General features: G+C 50.2%; 1 protein-coding gene across 3 annotated transcripts in view; it reads right to left on the minus strand.

Moving 5' to 3' along the window:
• The window catches only part of SLC39A14 (solute carrier family 39 member 14), a 28,570-nt gene extending 11,827 nt beyond the window's left edge, over positions 1-16,743 (minus strand). The window contains exons 1-5 of one of the 3 annotated variants that reach the window (XM_030552086.1): positions 16,672-16,743; positions 9,171-9,245; positions 6,013-6,106; positions 4,009-4,290; positions 3,158-3,344 (exon numbers count right to left, since the gene is read on the minus strand). In XM_030552086.1, the coding sequence (XP_030407946.1) occupies positions 3,158-3,344; positions 4,009-4,275 (454 nt within the window). In that variant the 5' untranslated portion in view covers positions 4,276-4,290; positions 6,013-6,106; positions 9,171-9,245; positions 16,672-16,743. Of the gene's footprint in view, positions 1-3,157; positions 3,345-4,008; positions 4,291-6,012; positions 6,107-9,170; positions 9,344-16,671 lie in introns of those variants that run through there. The other 2 variants (XM_030552089.1, XM_030552088.1) reach the window with 2 other exon arrangements.
• Positions 16,744-22,920: the final 6,177 nt, after the last annotated feature.

Genomic DNA, 22,920 nt, shown 5'->3' on the forward strand with positions numbered 1-22,920 from the left:
GGAACATGAAGAGCAAGAGATCTTTATTACTACAATCTGTTCCACGAGCGGAGAGATCTCACTGGAGCTTGGACCACCCATATTTCCAACCACTACAACCGAGTGGGAGGAGAGGGGCTGTGTGACCACCCAGCAGGAGTCACATGGGGGAGGGAGCTCTCTTCTCCCTCCCTCCAGACCTAGGATCCCTGCCAGCTGCACTGTGACTACAGGATATTGCTGTTCTCAGAGAGGCTGCAGGCAACCCCACAGGAAGGAAGGAGGAAGCAAGCTAGAATGGCACAGGGCTCCCTATGCTGCCTGTACACCAAATGTTGACCCTGAAGAGACCATGTGATGTTTCCTGGAGCTCAGAGGAGCAGGAAGGACCTGGAAAGCCACTGGCAGGAAGCCAGCATGGAAGAGAAGTTTCCCTCAGTCTTGGTGATGAAGAAATCTGTTTGGCAGGGGCAGCTGTAAAGGCCAGCGGGAGAGCCAGCCCCTTGAGGGTCAGAGAGAAGGGCAGGATGTGTTCTACTGCACCTCTGGAATCATCTGGAAAAGCGCATTAGAGAACAGTGTCCCAATGGAGAGCGCGATGAAATAAGTGAGGACTCGTTGGAAAAAGGCCTTGTTGGTGCAGGGCACGATGAAGACTCCAAGGAGGGAGGCCAGGTTAATCAGTGACACACTGACAAAGCCAAAGCCCCACACTGTGGAACAAGAAGAAATTAGGGCTGGATTATCAAGGCTATTTGGGGGTGGAAAGGGGCAGACGCCAGCAGCTCTGCATACAGCTGAGCAGGGAAGGCCAGGGGAGTCAGGCCTCACTGAGGAGAGGGCCTTATTGTGACAAAGGATCACTCCCATCCCCTGTGCTCCTTGAGATACTTTAACGGTGGGACAGTTACAGGAAGGCGAGAGGGTGTGGAAATAAACCTGGTTAATGCTTCTCCATGTCTCTGAATTATTTTAAAAGGGCACTGGCAGTAATTATGCTCCAGGGGCTGTGCTCAGTTGTAGCCTATTAACAGGCAGGAAAAAGTGAGCCAGAGCCAGGAACGCCTGTGAGCATGGGGGAGAATCGAAAGCACCAGAGGTGGTCTAACAAGGAGGCCCTGAGACAATAACTGTGTGTTCCAATAGGGGGCGCTATTGTTCTGAGAAGCCAATCAGAGGCCTGGGCCACTTTTGATTGTTGCAGGTCCCCAGGCACTTTTGGAAAGTTAACCTAGGACTCTACTTTGATAAGCTCCTTTGGGGCAGTGTTTGCACAGCGCCTAGCACAACGGGGTCCATGGTTGGGCCCCAAGGCACTACCACAATACAAACCTGGCATCTGTGGGAAATTTAAGCTGAGCAATTGTATGCTGCTTCCCTGCACTCTCCTGTAACTGCCAGGTGACGGATGGTGTGCAATTCCTCACAGTCTGTCCCACAGCACTGTTGTGTGATCATTGAGACAGCTGCCAGGGTCCACTCAGAGGTGGCAGCAGTTTTAGGGGTGTACAAAATGCAATTCATGTAAACAGTTTGTAATGTGCTTTGGATGAAAGGGGCTATAGAAATCCCTGTTATTTATTAACCTGCAACCAGATCCGCTAGTGAAAGATAAAAAAAACAGGTCCTGCTGAGCTGAATTAACCTGGAACAAGCGTGAGAGAAAATGTGTGTGGCTGGGGTAGCAGGACACAAACACAGGTAATCAATCACTACTTTCTCACTGATAGATGGCACTGCCTCCGCTATAACTACGGAGCAAGAGAGTGCTGACTGATCTGGGAACTAAAAATCACATGCCCTAGCAGCAAATTCTCCCCTCTGCATTGTCAATGGTCCAATTATTGCTCGCTCTCTGCCCCGCAGTGCCATTGGTAGGGAAGGCGAGGGCAGATTCAACAGGCTGCAAACACTAGTGCCTCCGTGCTTTCCATGGAATCTGCAAGAAAATTACACTGGGGAAAAGCCATCAAGATTCTAAGCTACCCCAGAAAAGTTTGCTTTCCAAGGTTATCACAAGAGAAATGTCTCTCCCTACCTACCTACCATGAAAAGTCTTTGCAATGACCTAAGGAAAGAAAGAACATCCAGCCTTGCATACGCAGGCGTGGAAGGGTGATTTTATTGGGGTCCCTCTGGTTTCAAAACAACTGCCCCAAAGCCATCACTAAGAGGACCGGCTTAATAGCTATACAGTGCATTTTGACAGCATCTTTCATCCCAAAGCACTTCACTCTCAGGCAAGCCTCCTGGAAGGCAGGTAAGCATTGCCACACAGATTACAGATGGGAAAATGGAGGTGTGGGGGCATTTGATGCGACTTTCTGTAATGTAATAGCTGGGGGATGGCGACTCAAACCACCCTCCCCGTGCACTCTGCCATCTAGCATTAGTTGGGCTAGCACCTAGCAAGCAGCCCCATCACGACTGCCAGCCTGATTCCACATTCAACTCAGAAAGCACCTTCAAAGGGCTATCTTTTGGAAAGCTGTGGTTTAATGTAAAAAAGTCCCCCTCTGCCTAGGATCTCCGTACCCACAACTCCCCTGTGTAACAAAGGGCCTGTCTATATGGAGAATTAGTTCACATTGGGCTGACACGCACTAGCTGGTGTGTGGCATGTAAGCTGCACTAACAGCATGCACAAGGGACAACTGTGCCCTGTTTCAATTCACATCATTGCGTGCCTATGGCGGGGCTGGTGCACGCTAAGTGTGTGGCATTCCAGGGGGGAATCCCATGCTCCTTTGCTTTGCCAAATGCATTCTGGGATTTTTCTCGCTGCACATTGTGGGATATATAGTGAAGCTAGTGGAATTCTGGGACTTGGGAGTCAAACTTCCCAAAATCCCATGATTCCACTCTCTCCATCCCATGCTTCATCTCTTTCTGGGCAGGCTAGCGCCATTTTCTAATTGCTGTCAGCCAAAGACAGAGCTCTGGAAGCACTGCACAGCCCTAGTGTCACTCCGGCTGCAGAGCTGAGCTGCTGGCTGGGAAGAAGAAGGGTTATGAACAGGCTCTACCACATTAAGCCCAGAATATGCCCTGTTTCTGCAGTGAGGGCTAGAAAAAGCACCGGTGCCCTGCACTTGAGAGGTGCGCTTGGAAAGCTCACGTTTCAGCAATGCCTTTAAAGCTAAAGCAGGTCCCGGGTCCCCTCTGGCTATCCATTCACCTTCTACCGAGCTGGGTTTCCCCTCCTCCGTCTGCTCATTCTCTTCGTTCTCCAGGTTCTCTGCCGTGCATGCCCGAGACTCTAGCTGCTGCAGGATGGTTGGGCAGAACTCCTGGAACTTGCTCGGGCCAACATGGGACCCTTCGCTCAGGTTGTGGGCGGTGAAGAGCTCGGAGGAGCTGAAGCACTGGTGTGGGGAAAGAGACACCTTCAGCATCCCATGGCTGTGCTTGGCTATCCAGCTTGGCAATATGTGCATTCCCAGAGGGCTCCTTGATGGCACCCTCTCCCTCCTGGCGCAATGCACACACAGCAATCCCTCACTGGACTCAGGCCTATCCCACTGCATGTGAGGCCCTAACTCCCTCTGCAGATCTAATGGGTCCCACAAACCACCTAGCTGCAGGGGCTGTTTTCCTCCCCCTCCCTGAGAATTCTCTCCACTCAAAGGCAATATCTCATCTCTCATCATCACAGCAGTTCTGCTTGGCCTGTAATGGATTCCCCCCCCTTTTGCCCAACTTCACCAGCTGGCTCCCTGGGAGTGGAACACGGAACACAATGCACAGCAGCTGGGGCAGCGAGGGGAGCAAGCCAATAGAGCAGGGGAAGCAACCGTCTCCAGAGTGGAGCTCAAGCAGATTCCCTGCACGGGTGACAGGGCCCACGTGAGCCCAAGGGGTACCTCTGCAGAGAACATGGCCCATCTGATCATCTATTCCGGACAAGCTTAGCTAGTGGCATGGTGACCCCACACTGTGTTTATGAGGGGCGGGGGAGCAACGATGTGTTAGGGTCAGGCCATCCCTCCTAGGGCACTGCAGAGGGGGACACACAGAAATTCATGTTACCCGGGAGAGGTTCCTGCGCTGCGGCTCCGATCGGGAGATGTTCTCGTGCCCCACCCCCACGTCAAGGCGATTTAGCAGGGCCTTGAGCTGCTGCAGGGTCAGCACATCGCTCTCGCCGTACCGGCGCAGGAGATCCTGCAGGAAGGAAGCTGCAGTGACAGCGGGCTGCAGTGAGGCATCCGTGCCAGCCCGTGCCTGACAAGAAATGCCCAGGAGGCAGAGCAGCATCACCAGGAGCTGGCGTCGGGGACTCACACCCAGGACCATGGTGACCAGGCGATCCTGCAAAAGGAGACAGACGCTGTGATTAACTTTAGTGTTCCCTGCAGCCCTGAGTACTAAGGGAATCACTCCAGACAGCTCCTTGCAACAGTCTCCATGTCCAGCACCAGCCATTGACTGCTGGACTGAAAGGGCACAGACAGCCTAGGTGCTAAGGCATGCAGCAAGCACCTTGTCAGGTCAGACTCACTCCAGCGAGCACACCTGGCTGCACACATGCTGGAACTGGGGGTGCTGCTGCACCCCCTGATTTGAAGTGGTTTCCATTCTGTACAGCACTCCCACTATACAAATTGTTCCAGCACCTCAGCCTGGCTGGGTTAGGCCCCATCCTTCCAGCTGTCCTTTCCTTTACTCGACTTCCCCATGCAAGATAACGTGCACCCAGCGGTGAGCATGACACAGGCCTTTCTATGACCTGCAAAAGTATGGCAGTGTGCCCTGCAGGGGGCAGCAGATTCCCTTTGCAGCTGAACTTCACTGAACCCCATGCCACCTGCAGGCTTCCAGCTGTTAGTGTGATAGCCATGCTGCCCAGCTCCCTTACTGCACAGGCCGATGATTCAGTGTGGAACAGAACTCCAACACTTGCCATGGTCAGTAGCGAAAGCACTGATCCCTCTGGCAGAGGAAAGGTACCTGGAAATTTTCCCCCAGTTTGTACCCAGATCAGGACTCCAGGTCCATGGCAGCTCTACCAAATACTAGCGACTGCATCATGTAAGAATTTCACAGGGCAAAACAGGCAGACACTGCCAGGAAAGCATCTCTGCCACGTGGCCCATTCCCAAAGGGTCGCAGCGCAAGGCCTGCCAGGAAAAGCTCTGCTTGCTGAACCACTGCATGTGAGGAGCTGGAGCAGAAGGGGAGAGAGAGAGAGGCTGCAGGGCTGCTGTCAAGTGACTCCAGAAAGGTCAAGTCAGGTCAACATTTTTTAAGGGAGAAAACCAACATCTACGCAGATGGGCAGGAACGTTAATGGAGGTGTCCAGCATGCCATGAGGTCAGCTGAGGAGGTGGCAGCACACGCAAGCCCTGGGGGACACAGTGCTTCTCACTGCGGCTGGAACTCCAGGAGCTGGGAATGGGGGTGATGCACATTCCAGGTTGCAGATCAGTCTTGGGAGGTAATTTACAAACTCTCAGGCCCGGCAAGGGTGCCACTGGCCACCGCTTCAGTCTCCACTGGCCACCGTGCTGCTTTGTGTCTAGCAGCTTCTCAGCTGCTTGTGCAGCGGTACAGGCTCCCTGGCTGGCACCCCCCTCCCCAGGATGGGGATATACAGCACATACAGAAACATTCACCCCCATGACACGAGGCGGTCAGGATTACCGCCAACGTTTGGCCTACGGGGAAACTGAGGCAGAGAGAGGTGTGACTTGCCTCAAGCCACAGAGGGACTCTCCGTCAGACGTGGGAATTGTCCTTGGGAGGCTCTGGCACCAGACAGCACTGCCTCAGAAGGGATTCAGAGGTGAAAGGGGACTGTCCATCTCTCCAGCCCAGCAGGACGGACTGAGCCCAGCGTGGCAGACAGGGCCACACTGTCTCACTCACCCCACTCCCATGCAGTGCTGTGACAGCAGACCTCGAGAGGCATGGTGTCATGAATGAAGGGAGAATCCCCAGAGCATCTGCTGCCAGAACCACACAGGTATTCGCTTCCTTGGGAGAACCCCAGCCATGCTCACAGCAGCATTCCCCCAATGCAGGGCACTTACCTTAGTCCAGTCCAGAGACACACTGGAGTAACCCGGAACAGGCACTGGCAAGCAGGATGTGTCGAATGCTCACAGGCAGTGGAGCTCACAGTCCCTGGAAGGGGGACAGGCAGGTGAAGGGAGAATGGAGTTTGCAGCAGGAGGACCATAGCACTTCATGCTGCTCTCCTGCTGTCACAACATTCTGCCCAGGGGACATGACAGTGAGCCAGGAGCTACTGAGAAGTGAAGGATTTTGTCTATGTGCATGGCTAAGGCTGCCTGCTGAAAAGCATTCGCCCCAGATCCAGCACACCCTCTGTGCTTCTGCAACTCATGGGATGGGCCAACTGCAGGCTGCTTCCCCCACCTCTTATCTTCTCATGCCAGAGTGTCGAGGCCGCCAGCAGAGCCACCACAGTAATGCAGCAGAGCGTTCCAGGGGATGCTCACGTCTACAGAGCCCTGAGGGAGAGAGCCCACAAAACACGCCTCCTCCAAGACTGTAGAGCTCTCTGGAGCACAGCCCGCATGCCAGTAGCCACTGCTGCCCTGGCACAAACATCACCCCAGTCCCTGCAGTGCCTGGAGGCTGAACATGGCAGCCTCGACCTAGTGTTACAAACATGGGGTCAAACCAGAGCAGCCGGGTCAGAGATTTGGGAAATTTCCTGTGAAGGGGCCAGGCCAAGGAGTTGGCACCTGGCTGCGGCAGCTTTAACTTCCCTCAGACACTGAGCGCCAGGAGGCCCACTCCACACAGACCCACAGAGGGTGCAGGGGGAGAATTTGTACCTGCCTACTGCACCCAGGTCCCAGCTGGGGCTCAGCGTAGACAGATGGGCACCACAGCTGGGGCGTTAGCTGAGTGCCGCGTTCAGGGCCTGAAAGCTGCACCATGCCTGGTTTTATTCACCCCTCTCTTTCCTCTGTATCTTCTAAGTTACAACCACTGCTCAAAGCCTGCAGAGATGGCTTTAGACCTGGGCTCCTATGACCATACCCCTCCCCATATGGTCAGTTACCCTGACAACCTATCCAGGGCCTTGAGTAACCCCAGAGCAGGCTTCACACACGCAAGACAAGGTCCCTGCTCCATGGGCTTCCAGCCTAACTCACACAAATCCCACACCCACATTCAGACAGGAGGCACACAGATGACAGCACAGCGATCAGGATGTGCAGCTTTGTGGAAACCTGGGTGCTGGGCTGTATCAAGTCATTCTGAGCTGTCTGGGAGCCCAGAAGAAGCATGCAGCAGCTCGAGGGTCTGAGGAATAAGATGTGTGCATTCTGTTATATTTTAGCCATGCCGCTAATTATAAGTTGAACCATATCCCAGTGGCCTCTTCCCAGGCGGAGGCATATACATATTTATATTTACTTGGTCCTTGACCGCTAATCTTTTACATAAAAGAAATCAATAAAACTGTGCAGAGCTAGAACACTGGGCAGCACCAGCTCTGCCACACAATACGCCCTGAGGCACTAAGAGGGTTGCCTTACACAAGAACATAGGAATTGCCAGGCTGGATCAGACCTGTGCTCCCATCTAGCCTGGCATCCTCTCTCTGTAAGTGGCCAGTACCAGCCGATTCAGACGATGATGCAAGAACCTTACAGAAGGAAGTTATCTGCCATCAGAAAATGTTTCCTCCTAACCTCCCATACCTTGAGATAAGATGAAGCCCTGGGCCTGAGGGTCAAAATCCCTTCCAGGCTCTTATTAAAAAATACTATTATAAATATTCCTGACCAATACCAGTGTCCTGTAACTGCCAGGACAGTCACCAAATCACACACAGGAGATGATCTAGGACTTCTCCTACCTATTCTAATAGACGGGCTTACAGAGTGCCTTACTGTAGGTAATGTTTCATGTGTCCAGTGAAGTCACCATGATGTGTTGGGTGAAACAGTAGCCCAGTTAAATGACAGTGGCAGCACTGTCTTCAGTGAGGCCAGAATTTCACCTGCTGTTCACTGCATGGCAAATCTCTCCAGGGTAAAGCCACCTAGCACCCATGGGAAGGCTTCAGATGGCTACTCCAGCTATTTCTGTCCCAGCTGGTTCATGGGCAGCTGGAGTCAGGAAAACATTCTCCTCCATTCCCCAGCCCAGCAACAGGAGGCGCATTACAGCATCCAGCACAGAGCAGAGAATTAAGCCTCCATATAAATCCACAAGGCTGAGAAATGGAGGACACTTGCCCGGACACAACATGGACAGGGTTTCTTGCTGCAGTCCAGGAACGAGGGTACGGTTTGCAATTCCGATAAGCACTGCAGAGTTGGACTGTCTCCATGGGAGGGGAAAGTTGTGTCTCTGGGATACAGGAACATTGACACATTGTGCTGCTGAGACCTTATCAGTGAAAAAACCTTGGGTGCCAGGGAATGTTGGACTCTCTCTCCAGGAAGGTCATCTGCACGCTTCAGTATGATTTAGGTTCTTTGCTTAGACCTTGCCAGATTTCTCCCCAGATCTCAGGCCATATGCTGCTAAAGCAGACTTTGGTACAGAAGTAGCAGCACATCCCCAAGCTGGTGCCCAGTATTTTAGCAAGTGGGGTATCTTAGCCACTAAGCCTGAGGAAAAGCTGCTTTGAGTCCTGTCAAGGTTCCTTCCCCACTCTGAACTCCAGGGTACACATGTGGGGACCCGCATGAAAGACTCTCTAAGCTTATCTCTAACAGCATAGGTTAAAAACTTCCCCAAGGCACAAATTCTTCCTTGTCCTTTGAACAGTATTGCTGCCACCACCAAGTGAATTAGACAAAGATTTAGGAAGAGGACCACTTGGAGTTCCTGTTTCCCCAAAAGATCCCCCCAAGCCCCTTCACTCCCTTTCCTGGAGAGGCTTGAGAGCAAACAAGGTGAGCACAGACCAGCCCCTTGGGTTTTAGGACACTAAAAACCCATCAAGTTCTTAAAAGTAGAACTTTATTATAAAGAAAAAGTAAAATAATTATCTCTGTAAAATCAGGATGGAAGGTAATTTTAATGGGGTAATCAGATTCAAAACAGAGGATTCCACTCTAGGAAAAACTTTAAAGTTACACATATATACACATACACACACACACACACATATACACGAATAAACCTCCCTCTTAGCCTAGGGAAAATTCACAAGCTAAAACAAGATAATCTAACGCATTTCCTTCCTATTACTTACAATTTGTAATCTTAGATGCTTAGCTCAGATACAGCTTTAGGAGATGTATTCTTCCTGCCCTTGTTCCTTGCTGTCCTGGAGAGAACACACAAAGAGCATAAAACAAAAACTTTCTCACACAGATTTGAAAGTATCTTCTCCCCTTATTGGTCCTTTTGGTCAGGTGCCAACCAGGTTATTTGAGCTTCTTAACCCTTCACAGGTAAAGGAGGGATTTTATGCTACCCATAGCTGTATGTTAATAACAAGTCCCTGCTGTGAGCATAGTTATTTCCAGGACTCTGGGCTTCCATAAACTACTTCAACTTCCCAAGAGAATGATGGTGAAGTAGACAAGATGCTAGCCTAGGACTCCAAAGATCTAGGTTCAATTCCCAGCGCTGGCACAGATGTCCTGTGTGACCCTGGGAAAGTCACTTAGCCTCTCTGTAGATCAGTTCCTCATCCGTAAAACAGGGATAACAACACTCCCCTGCCACACACAGCTGTGGTGAGAATAAGTGCATTAAAGATTGACACACACTCTGATACTTTGACAGACAGATTACTGCAAGGTTTAGGGGAGTGGATAATTCACTATGGGGCCTTGGAGGTGGTTTGTATTCAGGTTGGCAAGGACTCACAAATCACTCCCTTTTAGCAGCTGTTTAGTGCTCTCTGTGAAATGAGTCTAGGGGAAAGATCAGAGAGGACAAGGATAGAATGGGCCAGGGTGACTGATCTCCCTTCCCCTCCCCTAGTGGCGGCTGCTCCTGCTGTGGGTGGGATGCAGGTGCAACATGCCCTATGCCTGAAGGGTGTCACACCAGTATTTCATTCACTTAAGACACTGACTTTTGTTGCTCTGCTAACACGCACACAGCTATGACCTAGAGGGGAATTCGGTCTCAGCTCCCATTCACTAGGCCCACAGCCATATTCAAAACAAACCTTTGCTGATGTGTTACAGACTTTGGTCTCCTCTAGAAGAGGATCTAAGGCGTTTTTGGACCCTACCCAAGCAAATGTTCTGAAAATAAAAGTTTGGCTCACTGGCCAAAGCCATATTTGGACTGGCAAGGCCTCTCCTGACAGGTCTGCTCTGCCAGGGGCGGTTCTCCCAGCCCCTCACATTGACGGGCTGGGTGGGAGAAGCAGAGGTTCTGTTGTTGCCAATTCAAGGCTAACCAAATCAAAGTAAACCAAACCCAGGCGTCCAATGGTGTTATGCCACATCCACCACTTTGTTATTAAAAAGGGATCAACATTCTCACAGTCTCAAGAGCTTACTGCAACTTTGAAATCTTTGTTTTTTAAAAAAGCACCAGGAATTCCTTGAGAGAGAATTGGCCAGGGAGGTTTTAGCAAGGGCTTAGGGGGAATGCTTTGCTGATTTAACCCCTCTCCTCCCAAATCCAGAGAAAGGCAATGCATCTGGAAGCAGTGCAGCACAGATTTCAGGAGATGCCAGAGACAAAAAACACTTCCGCCAATCCCCCTCAAGACTGCAGGACCCACCTCTTGCTCCCACCCTGTCTCAGAGCTCCCTGCTGCTTTAAAGAACTGGGAACAAGGCCTGGTAAAGGTCTGCAGCACACAGACAGGAGACTGAGGTTAAAAGGTACAGCCCAGTCTGACCATATACTCGCCCTTGGGAGGATGGAGTGTGACACAGCTGCTATCCCTCTGTCTTTTTTGATGGGCTTAGCAGCTAGGTGAGAAGGGAAGAATAGCCTCAGTTTCTTGTCTCCCCCCTTTCCAGCGCTTAGTTTACCAGCTATTTTCGTCCCCCCAACCCATACTAAGCCAGTCACCATAGAACACAGAAATTGTCAGAGCAGATCACATCAATGGTCCAAATGCACAGTGCCATAATGACAAGAGTGTAAAACCCTGCAATAACCTGCCCATAGGAATTTTCTTCTTGATCACCAACAGCTAGTGGCTGGCTCATACCCACAGGCATGAAGACAGACACTTAACCCTTACACATTTCTAGGTACTGTAACTGAAGATGATATCCTCATTCACAGGCATGTCTAATCCTTAAACACTTCCTCTCTGAGCTGCCCACAATGACACCCAGGTTTGTTTCCCTGAATGGTGACTGTTGGAGAGAACCCCCATCAACATGTACGAGTAATTCAAGTTGCTGCTTCCAGCATACCTGCAGTGAATTTCATTTGATATCATGTTGTTAGGTCCCTCTGAAGCGTCGCATAATACTTTAGCTCTAGCTAACCCACGAATGTTTGTCTCCACTGCAAATGCAGCCAATTCTCTGTCCAATCCCCTTTCCCAGATAAAATATATTTGAACAGCTCCAGGGCAAATATACACCCTATTAACCACCTCCTGCCTTGCTTAAAACTGACCACCTAAATCATCTGCTCAGTAAATACAGTAAGTGCATTATACTGACTGAAGAAGAAATTTTTAACTAACACCACACACACACAAACCTTCCCAGAAGTCTGAGCTGCTGGAATTAATGGAAACTATGAGCATGTCACTAAGATCAGACCACTCCCAAGTTTCTCTCTGCCAGCCCTGTATCCTGAGGTGCAGGCATAGAAAAAGAACGACTATTCAATGCAGTAAAAGTTACAACACTGCTCTCATATATGTCACAGCTTTACAGTTTAAAAAGACGCCTGCTAAGCAATGCATGTGGCTTGGGTCTTGTCTTCAGCGCTAACAGTGGTGCGTTTTTAACCTTAGGGTGATTAATATGTGTGGGCTGTTCCAAGGTAAAAACACAACCCACACCAAGCACATAACCAGTCGGGAAACCTCACCCCACCCGACCCCACCCACAGCTGACCTCTGGAAAAATTTACCTCACAGTAAAACTAAAGTGCCTGGTTTTCTTTGTGAAAGAACATACCCCATAACCACTGCAGATCTGAGCACAACAATGCAAGAGCTGAGCACAACAATGCAAGAGCTGAGCACAACAACGCAAGAGCAGCCAGAGAGAGACCTGTCACAGTACATTACGAAGGTTTACATGGAGCCTCAATGGCAAAAGAGGATTGGTGACAGAATTCAGTCGCACTCTGTGAAGTTGGCAGTTCAAAACCAGACCACGCTGTTAGTGTTCAAAACTCATTCCCCTGACACCTGTTCAGTGGCCGACCTGGAAAGATCTGGTGGACTGGTGTCAGTTCCACAAGTCAGTGCTTCGCCCTTGCTGGCAATCTTGGAAGAGACCAAGAATGGAATGGGCCACAGAGAGCAAGCTCCTCGCTTCCTTAAAGGAAGTTCCTCCTGAAGTGGGGCCGAAACACATTGGCAGGGGATGGTGAGCCGCACGTTGTGTCTGCCCTGTGGATAGTTCACTTTCCAGGGATGGCATACAGCACATTTCACTAGCATTATACGAATTACGAAGGGTTACATCTCCAGGAGCTGTGTCTGAACCTCACTGGCACTGGGGAGCAGGGTGTTTTTTTGCATTTCTTTGAAAGGTTCAGAAGTTAGCAAAGGCATTCTCAGTTGCTAGTGTAATGGGACCACAGATTGGATCTAATCACAAGGAGATTCCCCATCACACCCTCATGGGGCCTCTTGTCCTTTATCAGCATTTCCTAGATCATGACTACACAATGTGTAGCACTCAGAATGTTGCAGCCCCCCCAGTCAGAAGAACCCCATGTTGCTTTGAAGCCATTTTTGCTGCACTGGGAGACTGCAGAGATTTCTTCTAAGGGACTCTTTCAGACAGGCAACAGCATGCCTGGTGTATGCACGACACATGGTCAAGAGCATGCAGGAAAAGTGATGATACAACATGCAGGAAGAGTTCTATAGTGCAGATCCTGCGTGTCACTAGACATCTGCTCCCACGCTGCTGAGTGAAAGGTGCTAGAGAAACGCATGGAGGATGTCTTTCAAGATTTATTTCCCTATGCTTGGAGGAATCAACCCCGACCTGTTCCCTACTACTAAATTTTTTTGGAGCCACCAGCATTGTTTAGAGAAGAGACAGGACAGGATAGCGGGCCTCTCGGGAAGGAAAGCCAATGAAAGCCTGAGAACAGAGGAGACTAACAGTACAGGGCAATAGCCTGGAAAGAAAAGAAACTGCAAGTCTGGAGCATCCCTTTCTGAACAGAGGAGGGGGAGGAATTTCCAGTGCTTGCTGGAAACAGGAGCAATCCAGCTGCCCACATGCAATGGTTACAAGAGACACCTCACACAACTAGTGGAAAACCACCACCTCCCTGCCTTTCTCACACATTCAGAAATCCGCAGCTAGACTGGCTGGCATCCTGCCTGTTCCATTTCATGTTAGAATTCTCCACCCCCACCATAGATTGACCTCCTGAGGTATCCTCTGTTTGATTCAACACCGATTAGCCTCTCTGTCAGCTCATGGAGCCCTCTGACCAGGAACATTCTTGATACAGTTGCAAAGTCTGCTGGGTTTTAATTGGAAAGGAGATTTGCAACATTACTTTTAAACACAGGGGGTGGGAGGCCTGAGTCCCAATCAGGTCAGATCTAGCCTCCAAGCACCCATTGATGGCTCAACCCCAACACCTGGAAAATGACACAGTCAAAAGCAGCAATGTTTGACCTACTTGGAATCGAAGAGAGCAATATTTTGTCCTTGTCTCCCTCCCCACCTTTGGCTCCGCTGCTGTCAAACCCCAGGATGTTTGAATGTCAGGAGGAAAAACAGTGAGTAGAGGACTCAAAACCAGGATGCTGTGAATTAGTCATTAACCCCATCTTACAGAGCAGAAAAACAATCTGCCAAAGGGAGACAGTGAGTTAGGAGCAGAGCTAGGGATAGATCCTAGTTCTTTAAGTGTAAAGTGTAATTCTTCGAATGTGCAATGGAAATGCAAAGTATTACACATAATTGTGATGCTTGAACACAAGCCTGGAAGTAACATGTTAATTTCAGCTAGAGGGAGAACCAATGTTTCCCACGGCAAGAAGCCACCTTGATGTGAGAAAGTTGTTATTTTCAAGCATTTGTGTTATTTGTTCAAACAGGCAAATTAGAAAGAGTTAAGAGCATATGGTGGTGTAGCATTATGCTACCTTCCCCTTTCTGCTCACCAGAAAGGTGCTACAGATCAGCTTGCAATCCTCTGACAAAGATTCTGGGATGTCTCAGCATCACCCCTATTCATAACTCACCCAACCCATGCCACATTCCAGAAACAGCATAAGACACTGGCTGTGTCAACACAAACAGCATTCAAAACCTCCAGCAGAGGGGACAGGAGAAGTCATTGTAGCTTTTACTGTAACAAGGTCAAAAGGGCACATTTTCCATATGCCTAACCACTCCCTTCATGCTTTAAGCTCAGACTTTTCCAGACTATTCGGCCCCTTCAACACTGATGTTTTTAACCCCCTTCTCCTCCCAGAGCGTGGATAGAAAGGGAAGCATCGTTACTGTAGTACCAGCATTAGCATTCCCCTCTCCCACTGCAGGCATGTTTCTCAACTCTCTAAAGCACATTCTCTCCCTACACTTTTGCTTACTGCAACCACAAAGGGGTGTGCAATACATCACAATCTTACACCACATGCACGACAGGCCAACAGTGCAAGCAGAAACAACTCCACTGATGTCACCAGAATTGTGTCTGCTCACACCAGTACTGCATTTGGCCTTGTAATGGTATCCCCATTACCACCTACTGGGAATACGTGAACCCATCTAAACAGTTCTTGGCTGTCTAAATCTGGCCTATGTGCCTTTTCTTTCAAAACGGACAGTCCTATGTGGCATGGGATGGTGCATCTCAGTCTAGTTCCCTATAGGCAAGTGTCCAGACAGCAAAAGTCAATGCCACCAGGGCAATAATTAACTCTCTTGTTGGCAGTTTCCCCGCAGAAGGCAAGGACTGAATGGCATACCAGCTGCCCTTTGCCTTGCGTATTGCTTCGCATCTACAGATAATACAGCAATTCACAAACAAGGGAGGAGAGCAGGTTAAAAATCATGTTTAAAGAAAAAACAAACAAGAACTTCACACTACTAGTAACACCCTTGGTGATTTGTACCAATGGACATTTGAAAGCGAAACTGACCTCACAGCATTTATGCTATTAGTTGGTCTGCATTTCCCGCAGCCCAGCAAGAGATAAGGGAGCAGCCAGGGTCACTTCTATTTCTAAGCATTTTCCCTGTTCTCCAGCCTCAGCCTAATGCCACCAGGGCCAAGTGGCAAAACAGGGAAAGTTGTGACAGGGAAATATTTAAACACAAAGGAAGGGTCTGAGTGATTAAAACATTTCTACCAATAGGCTGTGTAGACTCCATCCAGCAGCTCTCAATCCACCTGTGAAGTAACCCTCTTCTTCTGTGAGATGCAGAGCTTAAGTGACTTGCACAAGCCCAAAGAGGGGGTCAATAGTAGAAACCAGGATAGAACCCAAGAATTCTGACCCTCCGCCTCCCTCCCAGAGCTTTGAGTAGCACATGTGCTCTATGTGAGGACAACAGTCTTGGCCAACAATTACAGCATTACCTGGAGCTAGGGTACCTTCTGGGATTTGTCAAATAAGAAGAGAAGAGCAAAGAGAAGAGCAGCCCCTCCAGTGCAATATCTGGCTTCTAGCAGCATCCAGTCCTCCAGGGGGGAATTTATTCCTGGCACCCATTAGGCATAAGAGCATACTGTGAACAGCCCACCGGTTTCACTGCTCTCCCCAAGTGAGTCCCTGCCTGTCCCGCAGTGTCCCTTCAGGCAAATGAATGTCCACAAATTACCTCTGCTCCCTACATGCCCCTGATCAGGTCTTGATATCAGCTGTTCTCCAAGGCCTCTGCCTCACTTATCCCCTCTCAACGATACCACTACTTCTTCCACTCCTCAGGCCCAGCAGAGCCCCCTTCCTTACCCACAACAAAGTCTTTCTTTCCCTCTCCCCTGGCTTCACTCCCTCTACCTACTCAGTGCCCTGCCATCTCCTTGGTGCTCAGCTCCCTGTTGTCATACCCCCAGATACCACTGATACTGCACAGCCAGGGCCCTCTCCCCTTGCCCCACAGCTCCCATAGGCAGACCACCCGCTCACTGCCATCTTGATACCACCCAATTCCTAGTGCCCTCAGCACCTGCTCTGGTGTCACTCCAGTGCCCCAGGGACCCAGAGGAAACGCCCATCACACAACTAAGCACTACCATCCCAACTCTGCTGCACCATCACACCCAGTTCACACATCCCCACCCCCCACTTCTCCTGGAGCCTAGACCCTGCAAACTCACCCACAGATCCTGCAGCCCTCACCTCCGCTACTGGCCAGGACCTGCAGATCCTCAGACACCATCTACCCAACACCCCCGAGTGCCCTGACTCCCCCCACCCAGCACCCCCTGACCCCCTCTACCTAGCACGCTCTAATGCCCTGCCTCCAAGCGCCTCTACCCTGGCCCCCCAGCAACCCCTGATCCCTGCACTACCCTCTGCCCAGCACCCCACAGTGCGCCAACCCCCTGTGCTCAGCACCCTCCCAGCGCCTTAACCCCTAGCCACGCGGCTCTGCCCTCACCTGCCGGCGCGGCCCCGCGGCCCTCTGCGCTCGGCCCCGAGCCCGACCGGTCCCCAGCTCCGCACGGGCCCGCGCAGACTGCACAGCACTGGCGGCGCACGCTACGTACCCGGGGAAAGCCCGGCGGCTCCGCCTCCTGCACACAGCCATTCGCCACTGGCCCGCACTGATTAGCATAACCACGCCTCTTCTGGCTCCGCGACACGCCCATTCGGAAGCCGGGAGCCCCACGTGGCGCGTCCGGCGTGCTCGCTTGGCGCCCAGTGACAGTGATGGTGGGAGAGAGAAGGGAAGGAGCTGGGGTGAGGGGAGGTGGGGGAGCCCCTTGTTTTGGGTCTGCGTTTATACAACCGCTAGCACAGTGAGCGCCTGGTTCCTGCCTGGGGTTGCTAGGTGCTTCTGCAATATCTGTAATAAATAAGGCGCAGGTGCATTCCGAATATGATCTGCACTATTAAAACACGTGTGCAGGGCTGGTGCAACCATTTAGGCAACCTAGTCGCCACCGGCATTTAGGTGGAGGGAGCTGGGGCAGGGGAGCGCGGGGAGGGCCGCCTGCAGCAAGTAAGGGTGGGGGGCGGCATGCAGGGGAACTCCCCACCCCAGCTCACCTCTGCCCAGCCTCCTCACCGAGCATGCCCGTGGCAGCTTCACTTCTCCAGCCTCCCAGGCTTGCAATACCAATCAGCTTAGGCGCTGCAAGCCTGGGAGGTGGGAGAATTGAAGCAGCCACGGTGTGCTCGGGGTTCTTGTACTCGTGCGCGGAACAGGAGTGAGCTGGGGCAGGGGTTGCCTCAGGGCGGGGGGTGGAGAGCTGCCGCAAGGGGGGGGCGCCTCAGGGCGGAGGGGGGGAAGCTTCCAGCGGGGGGGGGGGCTTCAGGGCGGGGGGACAGGGGAGGACGCAAGATGGAAGTTTTGCCTAGGGCGCGAAACATCCTTGCACCAGCCCTGCACGTGTGATAGTGCTGTGTGTGTGTGAGAGAGAAGGGGCTGTACTCCTTGCCTGTATCTACACTTGCACATCTGCCTATGCCTCTGCGTGTGTACGTACTCATACACACCCCACTACATACTTACAAACCCCACACCCAGCAGCCCTAGGAATGCAGGACTCTGCAGTTTTCCCACACCGAGTGAGGCGCTAACTTGATTGGAATCACAGGCTTAGGGTGGATGACAAGAGCATAAATAAAAAATGAATAAAAAATAACCCTTTGCCTTTCTCTAGCCCCTTCCTCATGAGGCCCTCACAGCTCTTTACAAACCCTCATGAATTCAGTTACAGCCCGTGAAGCAAGGCAGCATCGTTCCAGTTTTAGACAGAGAGAAAGTAAGGGATGAGATTGGCCCAAGGTCACACACAAGTCAGGGGCAGAGACAGAAAACAAGCGACCAGGTTCCCGGACCTGCATGTTAACCAAAAGACCATCCACCTCCCTGCCTTGGGGCCAAGCTCAAGCACTGGCCTTTTCATCCCCATCTGCAACAATAACCAACTTTTCTGTGGCATTTTTCACCCGCAGACCTGGAAACACTTTACAAAGGAGGTCAGTATCATCCACCTTTTACAGATGGGGAATCAGAGGCAGCAAACTGATTTGCCCAAGATCACCACGCAGGCCTGTGGCAGAGCTGGGCATGGAATTCAGTTCTCCTGAGTCCTAGTGTGAGGCTCTCTCCTCTGAATCTAGCATTTCTTCCTCTTGACTGCTCTTTGGCATGACAGAACCAACACTAATAGTGACGAACCAAAACCTTTGCCTACCTGCTTGTTTATTCCTGGAAGTCAGATCGAAAGGCTGTTGACCCAGTCACGTTCTGGCATAAGCCTGGCTGGTCACTTACAGCAAATGAGCACAGAGCAATCCTATTTAAGAGATTTTGAAGCCCTCCTGTTATGTGCAGCCCCTGTCCCATTCCCCTAATTATACTGTCTGTTGTAAATTACACAGCAGTGATACAGCAACTCTGTCATCTCAGCATTTAGAGAGATGGGTCAAGCTTAACATGGCCCCTTTGATAACATAAAACAGGGTCTTTTAGAAGCCAGAGATAATAGACCTTCTCTTCTTTATAACCAGCCTTGTGGTTATAGGTCTTTGTCTCATTAAAAGTGGCTGGTATGTGGAGAAATATTCAGGTGATGGCAGTGGTGGACTCCAAAACTAAGACTTCTGATAACATATTGTAAAAACAAAGGCAAGGAGAGGACACAGTGTCTGTGGGGCTGATAGCAAGTGAGCACAGCACGCAGGAGCTGGAGCCAATTATTGAACTATAGCCAGCCGAGACTTCGCTGGAAGAAGTCTCAGCCAGAGCACTAGCAATGTCAGTTATGAGGGAAAAGGCCATTAAATTCCCACCTTTCTAGCAGTCTTTCCTCTTGCCCCTCTATCTTCAGCCCACTGCCAGCGAGTTACATTTCTAGAGCATTTTATGAAGTGTTTCTAGGAGACTCACTGTAGCTAGTTGGGGGCTGAGATACAGCAGCAGTTTTAACAGTGCACAATAACAGTATGCAACAGCTTAGGCAAGACAGCAAAGAATACCGTGTCCAGCTGAAATACTGGCAGAATTTTGGGAGGCAGAAGACAGTTAATCAGGCTACCTAGAATGTGTCAAGGACTCAGGATTAATAAACCCACACTCTTGTAAGTGTGCCATGAGATTTTTAACAATCATGAGTTGTCAAGGCTTCTGTTTGAAGCCTCATTAAATAAAAAGTATCTTCAGCAGCCTGGCTCCCCTTAGCTCCACACAGAGACATGCTCCACCAGAACAAGGGCTATTAAAGAACCAGTGAAACTTTCCAGAACAATTGTTGAAGGGTTAATCTTTACCACAGACTTACTGCCATTGAGTCTATCATCAAAAACACAACTGGGCATGCTGAAAAAGAGCAGTTGAGTTCCATGTGCTTCCAGTAATACCCTGCACACACATTGGGACTGTATCCGATTGTGGGAAATGCAAAGATTTTAGTGGATGCAGGCCATGGTTAATAGCGCCACAGCAAACTGCACTCTTGTAGGGTGTCTTCTGCGGCGTATAGGCAGTAGAATGTGTCTGTTCTTTTGGGGATTGCGGATAGGGGTGGGATAAGCCTAGGAAATCCCACAACTCAATTTAAATAATTCCAGATTGCCTCCAGCTTTTGTGCTCTCATCTTGTGTTGTAGGGTATGCCACAGCACAAAGACGCCATGCAGTAATTGCAGCCAAAGGTCATTAGGGGAATCATATGGGTTAAAACACTCTGCTTTGTCTGGACTGTTAGACCTTTCCAATATTCCCGTGTGTTGTAGAGCAGCTATACCTCTCTAGGCCCTGTGGTCCCCATGAGCCGTGGTACATCCTAGGGGAACAGTGCAGGGTAGGAGGAGGAAACTACGTATGAAGCATGGAGTTTGATCTGAATTCTGGAGTGACATAGGCCTGAGGTAGCTGCTTCTTGGGACAGGGCAGCAGGGCTAGTCTGAGGCTTCTGCACAAGGGAGTTGCCAAGGGGTAGTTTGCATATAGCACTAGGGCATGTTTTGTAAATTAGCAAATCATACTAAGAAAATTCCTGATTCCACATCACCAAGTTGTGTTCCAAATGGAAAGACTAGCCCCCAAGCTCTGCTACCGCTCCGCAAGGCCCCCTCGCTACTTTGGACCCATAGGTGCAGCGAGCCGGAAGTGCTGCCCTGGAGCAGGTGTAAGATTATGCATCGGAGTTGCTAATAGGATCAAAGGGCCTGAACAGCAAGAAATGGGATCTGGGACACATGAATAATTTATTAGCTACCCATTCTTCTGCGCTTGTTGTGGAAATACCAGGGAGAACCACAGCCTTCCACAGTGGCAGAATCCCCTCTGCTGCTGGAAGGGGGAAATAAGCTGCTGTAAGCAAAAACCAGAGGTGGCTGTTAGTCTATTTCATGATTCTCTTTCCCATTGCTCCTCATCCTTTGTTATGTGCCATGGTACTCTTAGTACGAGCATCCCACAGAGTATCAACCGTAAATAACAAAGCAGTTACACTACAGCAGTGGCTCTCAACCTTCCCAGGCTAATGTACCCCTTTCAGGAGGCTCATTTATCTTGTGTACCCCCAAGTTTCACCTCACTTAAAAACAGCACACTTGCTGACTCTCATTTTTACCTTATAATTATAAAATAAACCACTGAGAATATAAATATTGTATTTACATTTCAGTGTATGGTATATGGAGCAGTATAAACAAGTCATTGTCTGTATGAAATTTTAGTTTGTACTGACTTCGCTAGGGCTTTTTGAGTAGGCTGTTGTAAAACTAGGCAAATATCTAGATGAGATGATGTACCCCGTAGAAGATTTCTGAGTACCCCTATGGGTACACGTACCCCTGGTTGAGAACCACTGCACTACAGTACTAGATGTCTGATTCCTAACCTAAGAGTCAGTCACTTATCCCAAATTATTAGCTTACAGAGCAGACTCCTGGTCTTGGAGGCAGAAGGCCCAATTGCTGTCTAGCTTGAAGCTGAAAAGACAACCGTTTTTCCAGGCTGCAGGGGTAAGAGCTTAACCCTGTCCTGCGAAAGGACACAGCAGGCTTTGTCCCCTAAAAGCAGCAATTAAGGTGGTTTATAAAAAGGAGTCTGTTATTAGGCCAGCAGCCCTGGGACCTTAGATAATTAAAAATACTTGGAAACCACAGGGATGGGGGCCAGGGAAGTACCTAGAGACAGAGGATGTGGAGCAGGTAATGTCAGAGAGGGCAGATGTGAGTAGATGGTACGGGTGTCCCCCTACTAGCCAGGCCCTGCACAGCAGGCCAGGGGACTCCTAGTATTACCTGAACAGGCTAAGGCAGCCCCTCTGAACAAAAGCCCCAGGGAAGACAAAAGCCATGGCCCAGTCCTCCTCTAACTCTTTCCAAATTAAATTGTGCTCTTTTCACCCTGTCCCCGCTACTGCTCTGCTCTTTCCCCACCTGTATGGTCATTTATCTCCTAGCACCCTAAGTGGGCTGGCTGGCTCAGTGCCTCAAACCAGCATCCCCCCTGCCCTAAGTTGCTTGAAAAGTGGAGCTCAGACACAACTTAAGCAGCATGGCCAGGAGGCATATACAGAACAGAGAGAGGGCCATATTCACTCACTGAGGGCTTCATAGGGCACAGGACTGGAAGGGACTTCCTGGGTGATTGAGTCCAGGTCCCTGCTATCACAGGCAGCTCTGCCCTATAATCAGATAAGCACAGCATGGTGGAGGAAAGGAAGAGGTAGGGCAGCTTTGTTTACAGTGCTGCAGATTATGCTTCCCTGGAGATGCATGTGCTCTGCTCCCCCACACACCCCCAAACACACACTGAAAGGTGCTAGACAAGTGCCCCAGGAGTATAGCTGCTATTCTTTAATCATTAGTGTTTATAACTAAATCCTGTTTACTTAGAACATTCCCTCCACTAAGAGTGAACCTAGCCCCCTACCCCACCACAGCAAGGTACACCAGCCTGCTGGCACTAGGGGCATTAGGCCACATCTAGCCCCGGTTTGCTACTTCCAGCTATTGCAAAAATAAGTCTAGAGTTGGAGCAGTTTGAGCTACGGCCTCTCTCTGTACTTGTTTGTGCAGCACCTCGCACACTGGGGCGCTGATCTTTAATTGTGGCCTCCAGGGGACTGTAAATAGAAACAATAAAATGATGCCACTTAGCAGAAACTCTAAGAACTCTGAGGAAGCCAGGATAACGAGACTGGCAAAGCTGCAACCAGGCATCCAGACAAGATAACAGGGTTGAGAGTCTGTGCCAATGTTTCCAGTGCCAATGATTTTATTGCAAGTCTCTTGCTACTTGGTGTTCTCCTGGAGTCATGTGATTGTGAGACCCTCAGCTTTCATTTTAGCAACTGTCAAGCCCTGCTAGTTGCTGAGAAAAGCTTAAGAACACAAACTAAGTGCAACCTACAGGGCCCAGAAGCCACACGGTAAATAAATCCCTCACAAAATGGGTTGTTTGGCTTTAAAAATATATATAGAGAGATTTTGAATGCCAACCATGCTTTTCAAAGGCATGGGGCTGGCACCACTGCTACCCTGCTTCTTGCTATCTTGCACCCAGGCTTCTTAAAATCTGGTTCTAGCAGGTGGGGATGTACCCAGTGACCAAAGAACGACAAAGCAGTCTGTATAGCTAAGAAAACACTCCAGCAGAAACTGAAGAGGCCAATGCCAGGGACTTTAGTCAAGGCTGGGTCGTAGGAAGCTGCTTAGAACCACGT

Source organism: Gopherus evgoodei, chromosome 2, assembly GCF_007399415.2.
Source record: "Gopherus evgoodei ecotype Sinaloan lineage chromosome 2, rGopEvg1_v1.p, whole genome shotgun sequence".
Classification (NCBI taxonomy): Eukaryota; Metazoa; Chordata; order Testudines; family Testudinidae; genus Gopherus; species Gopherus evgoodei.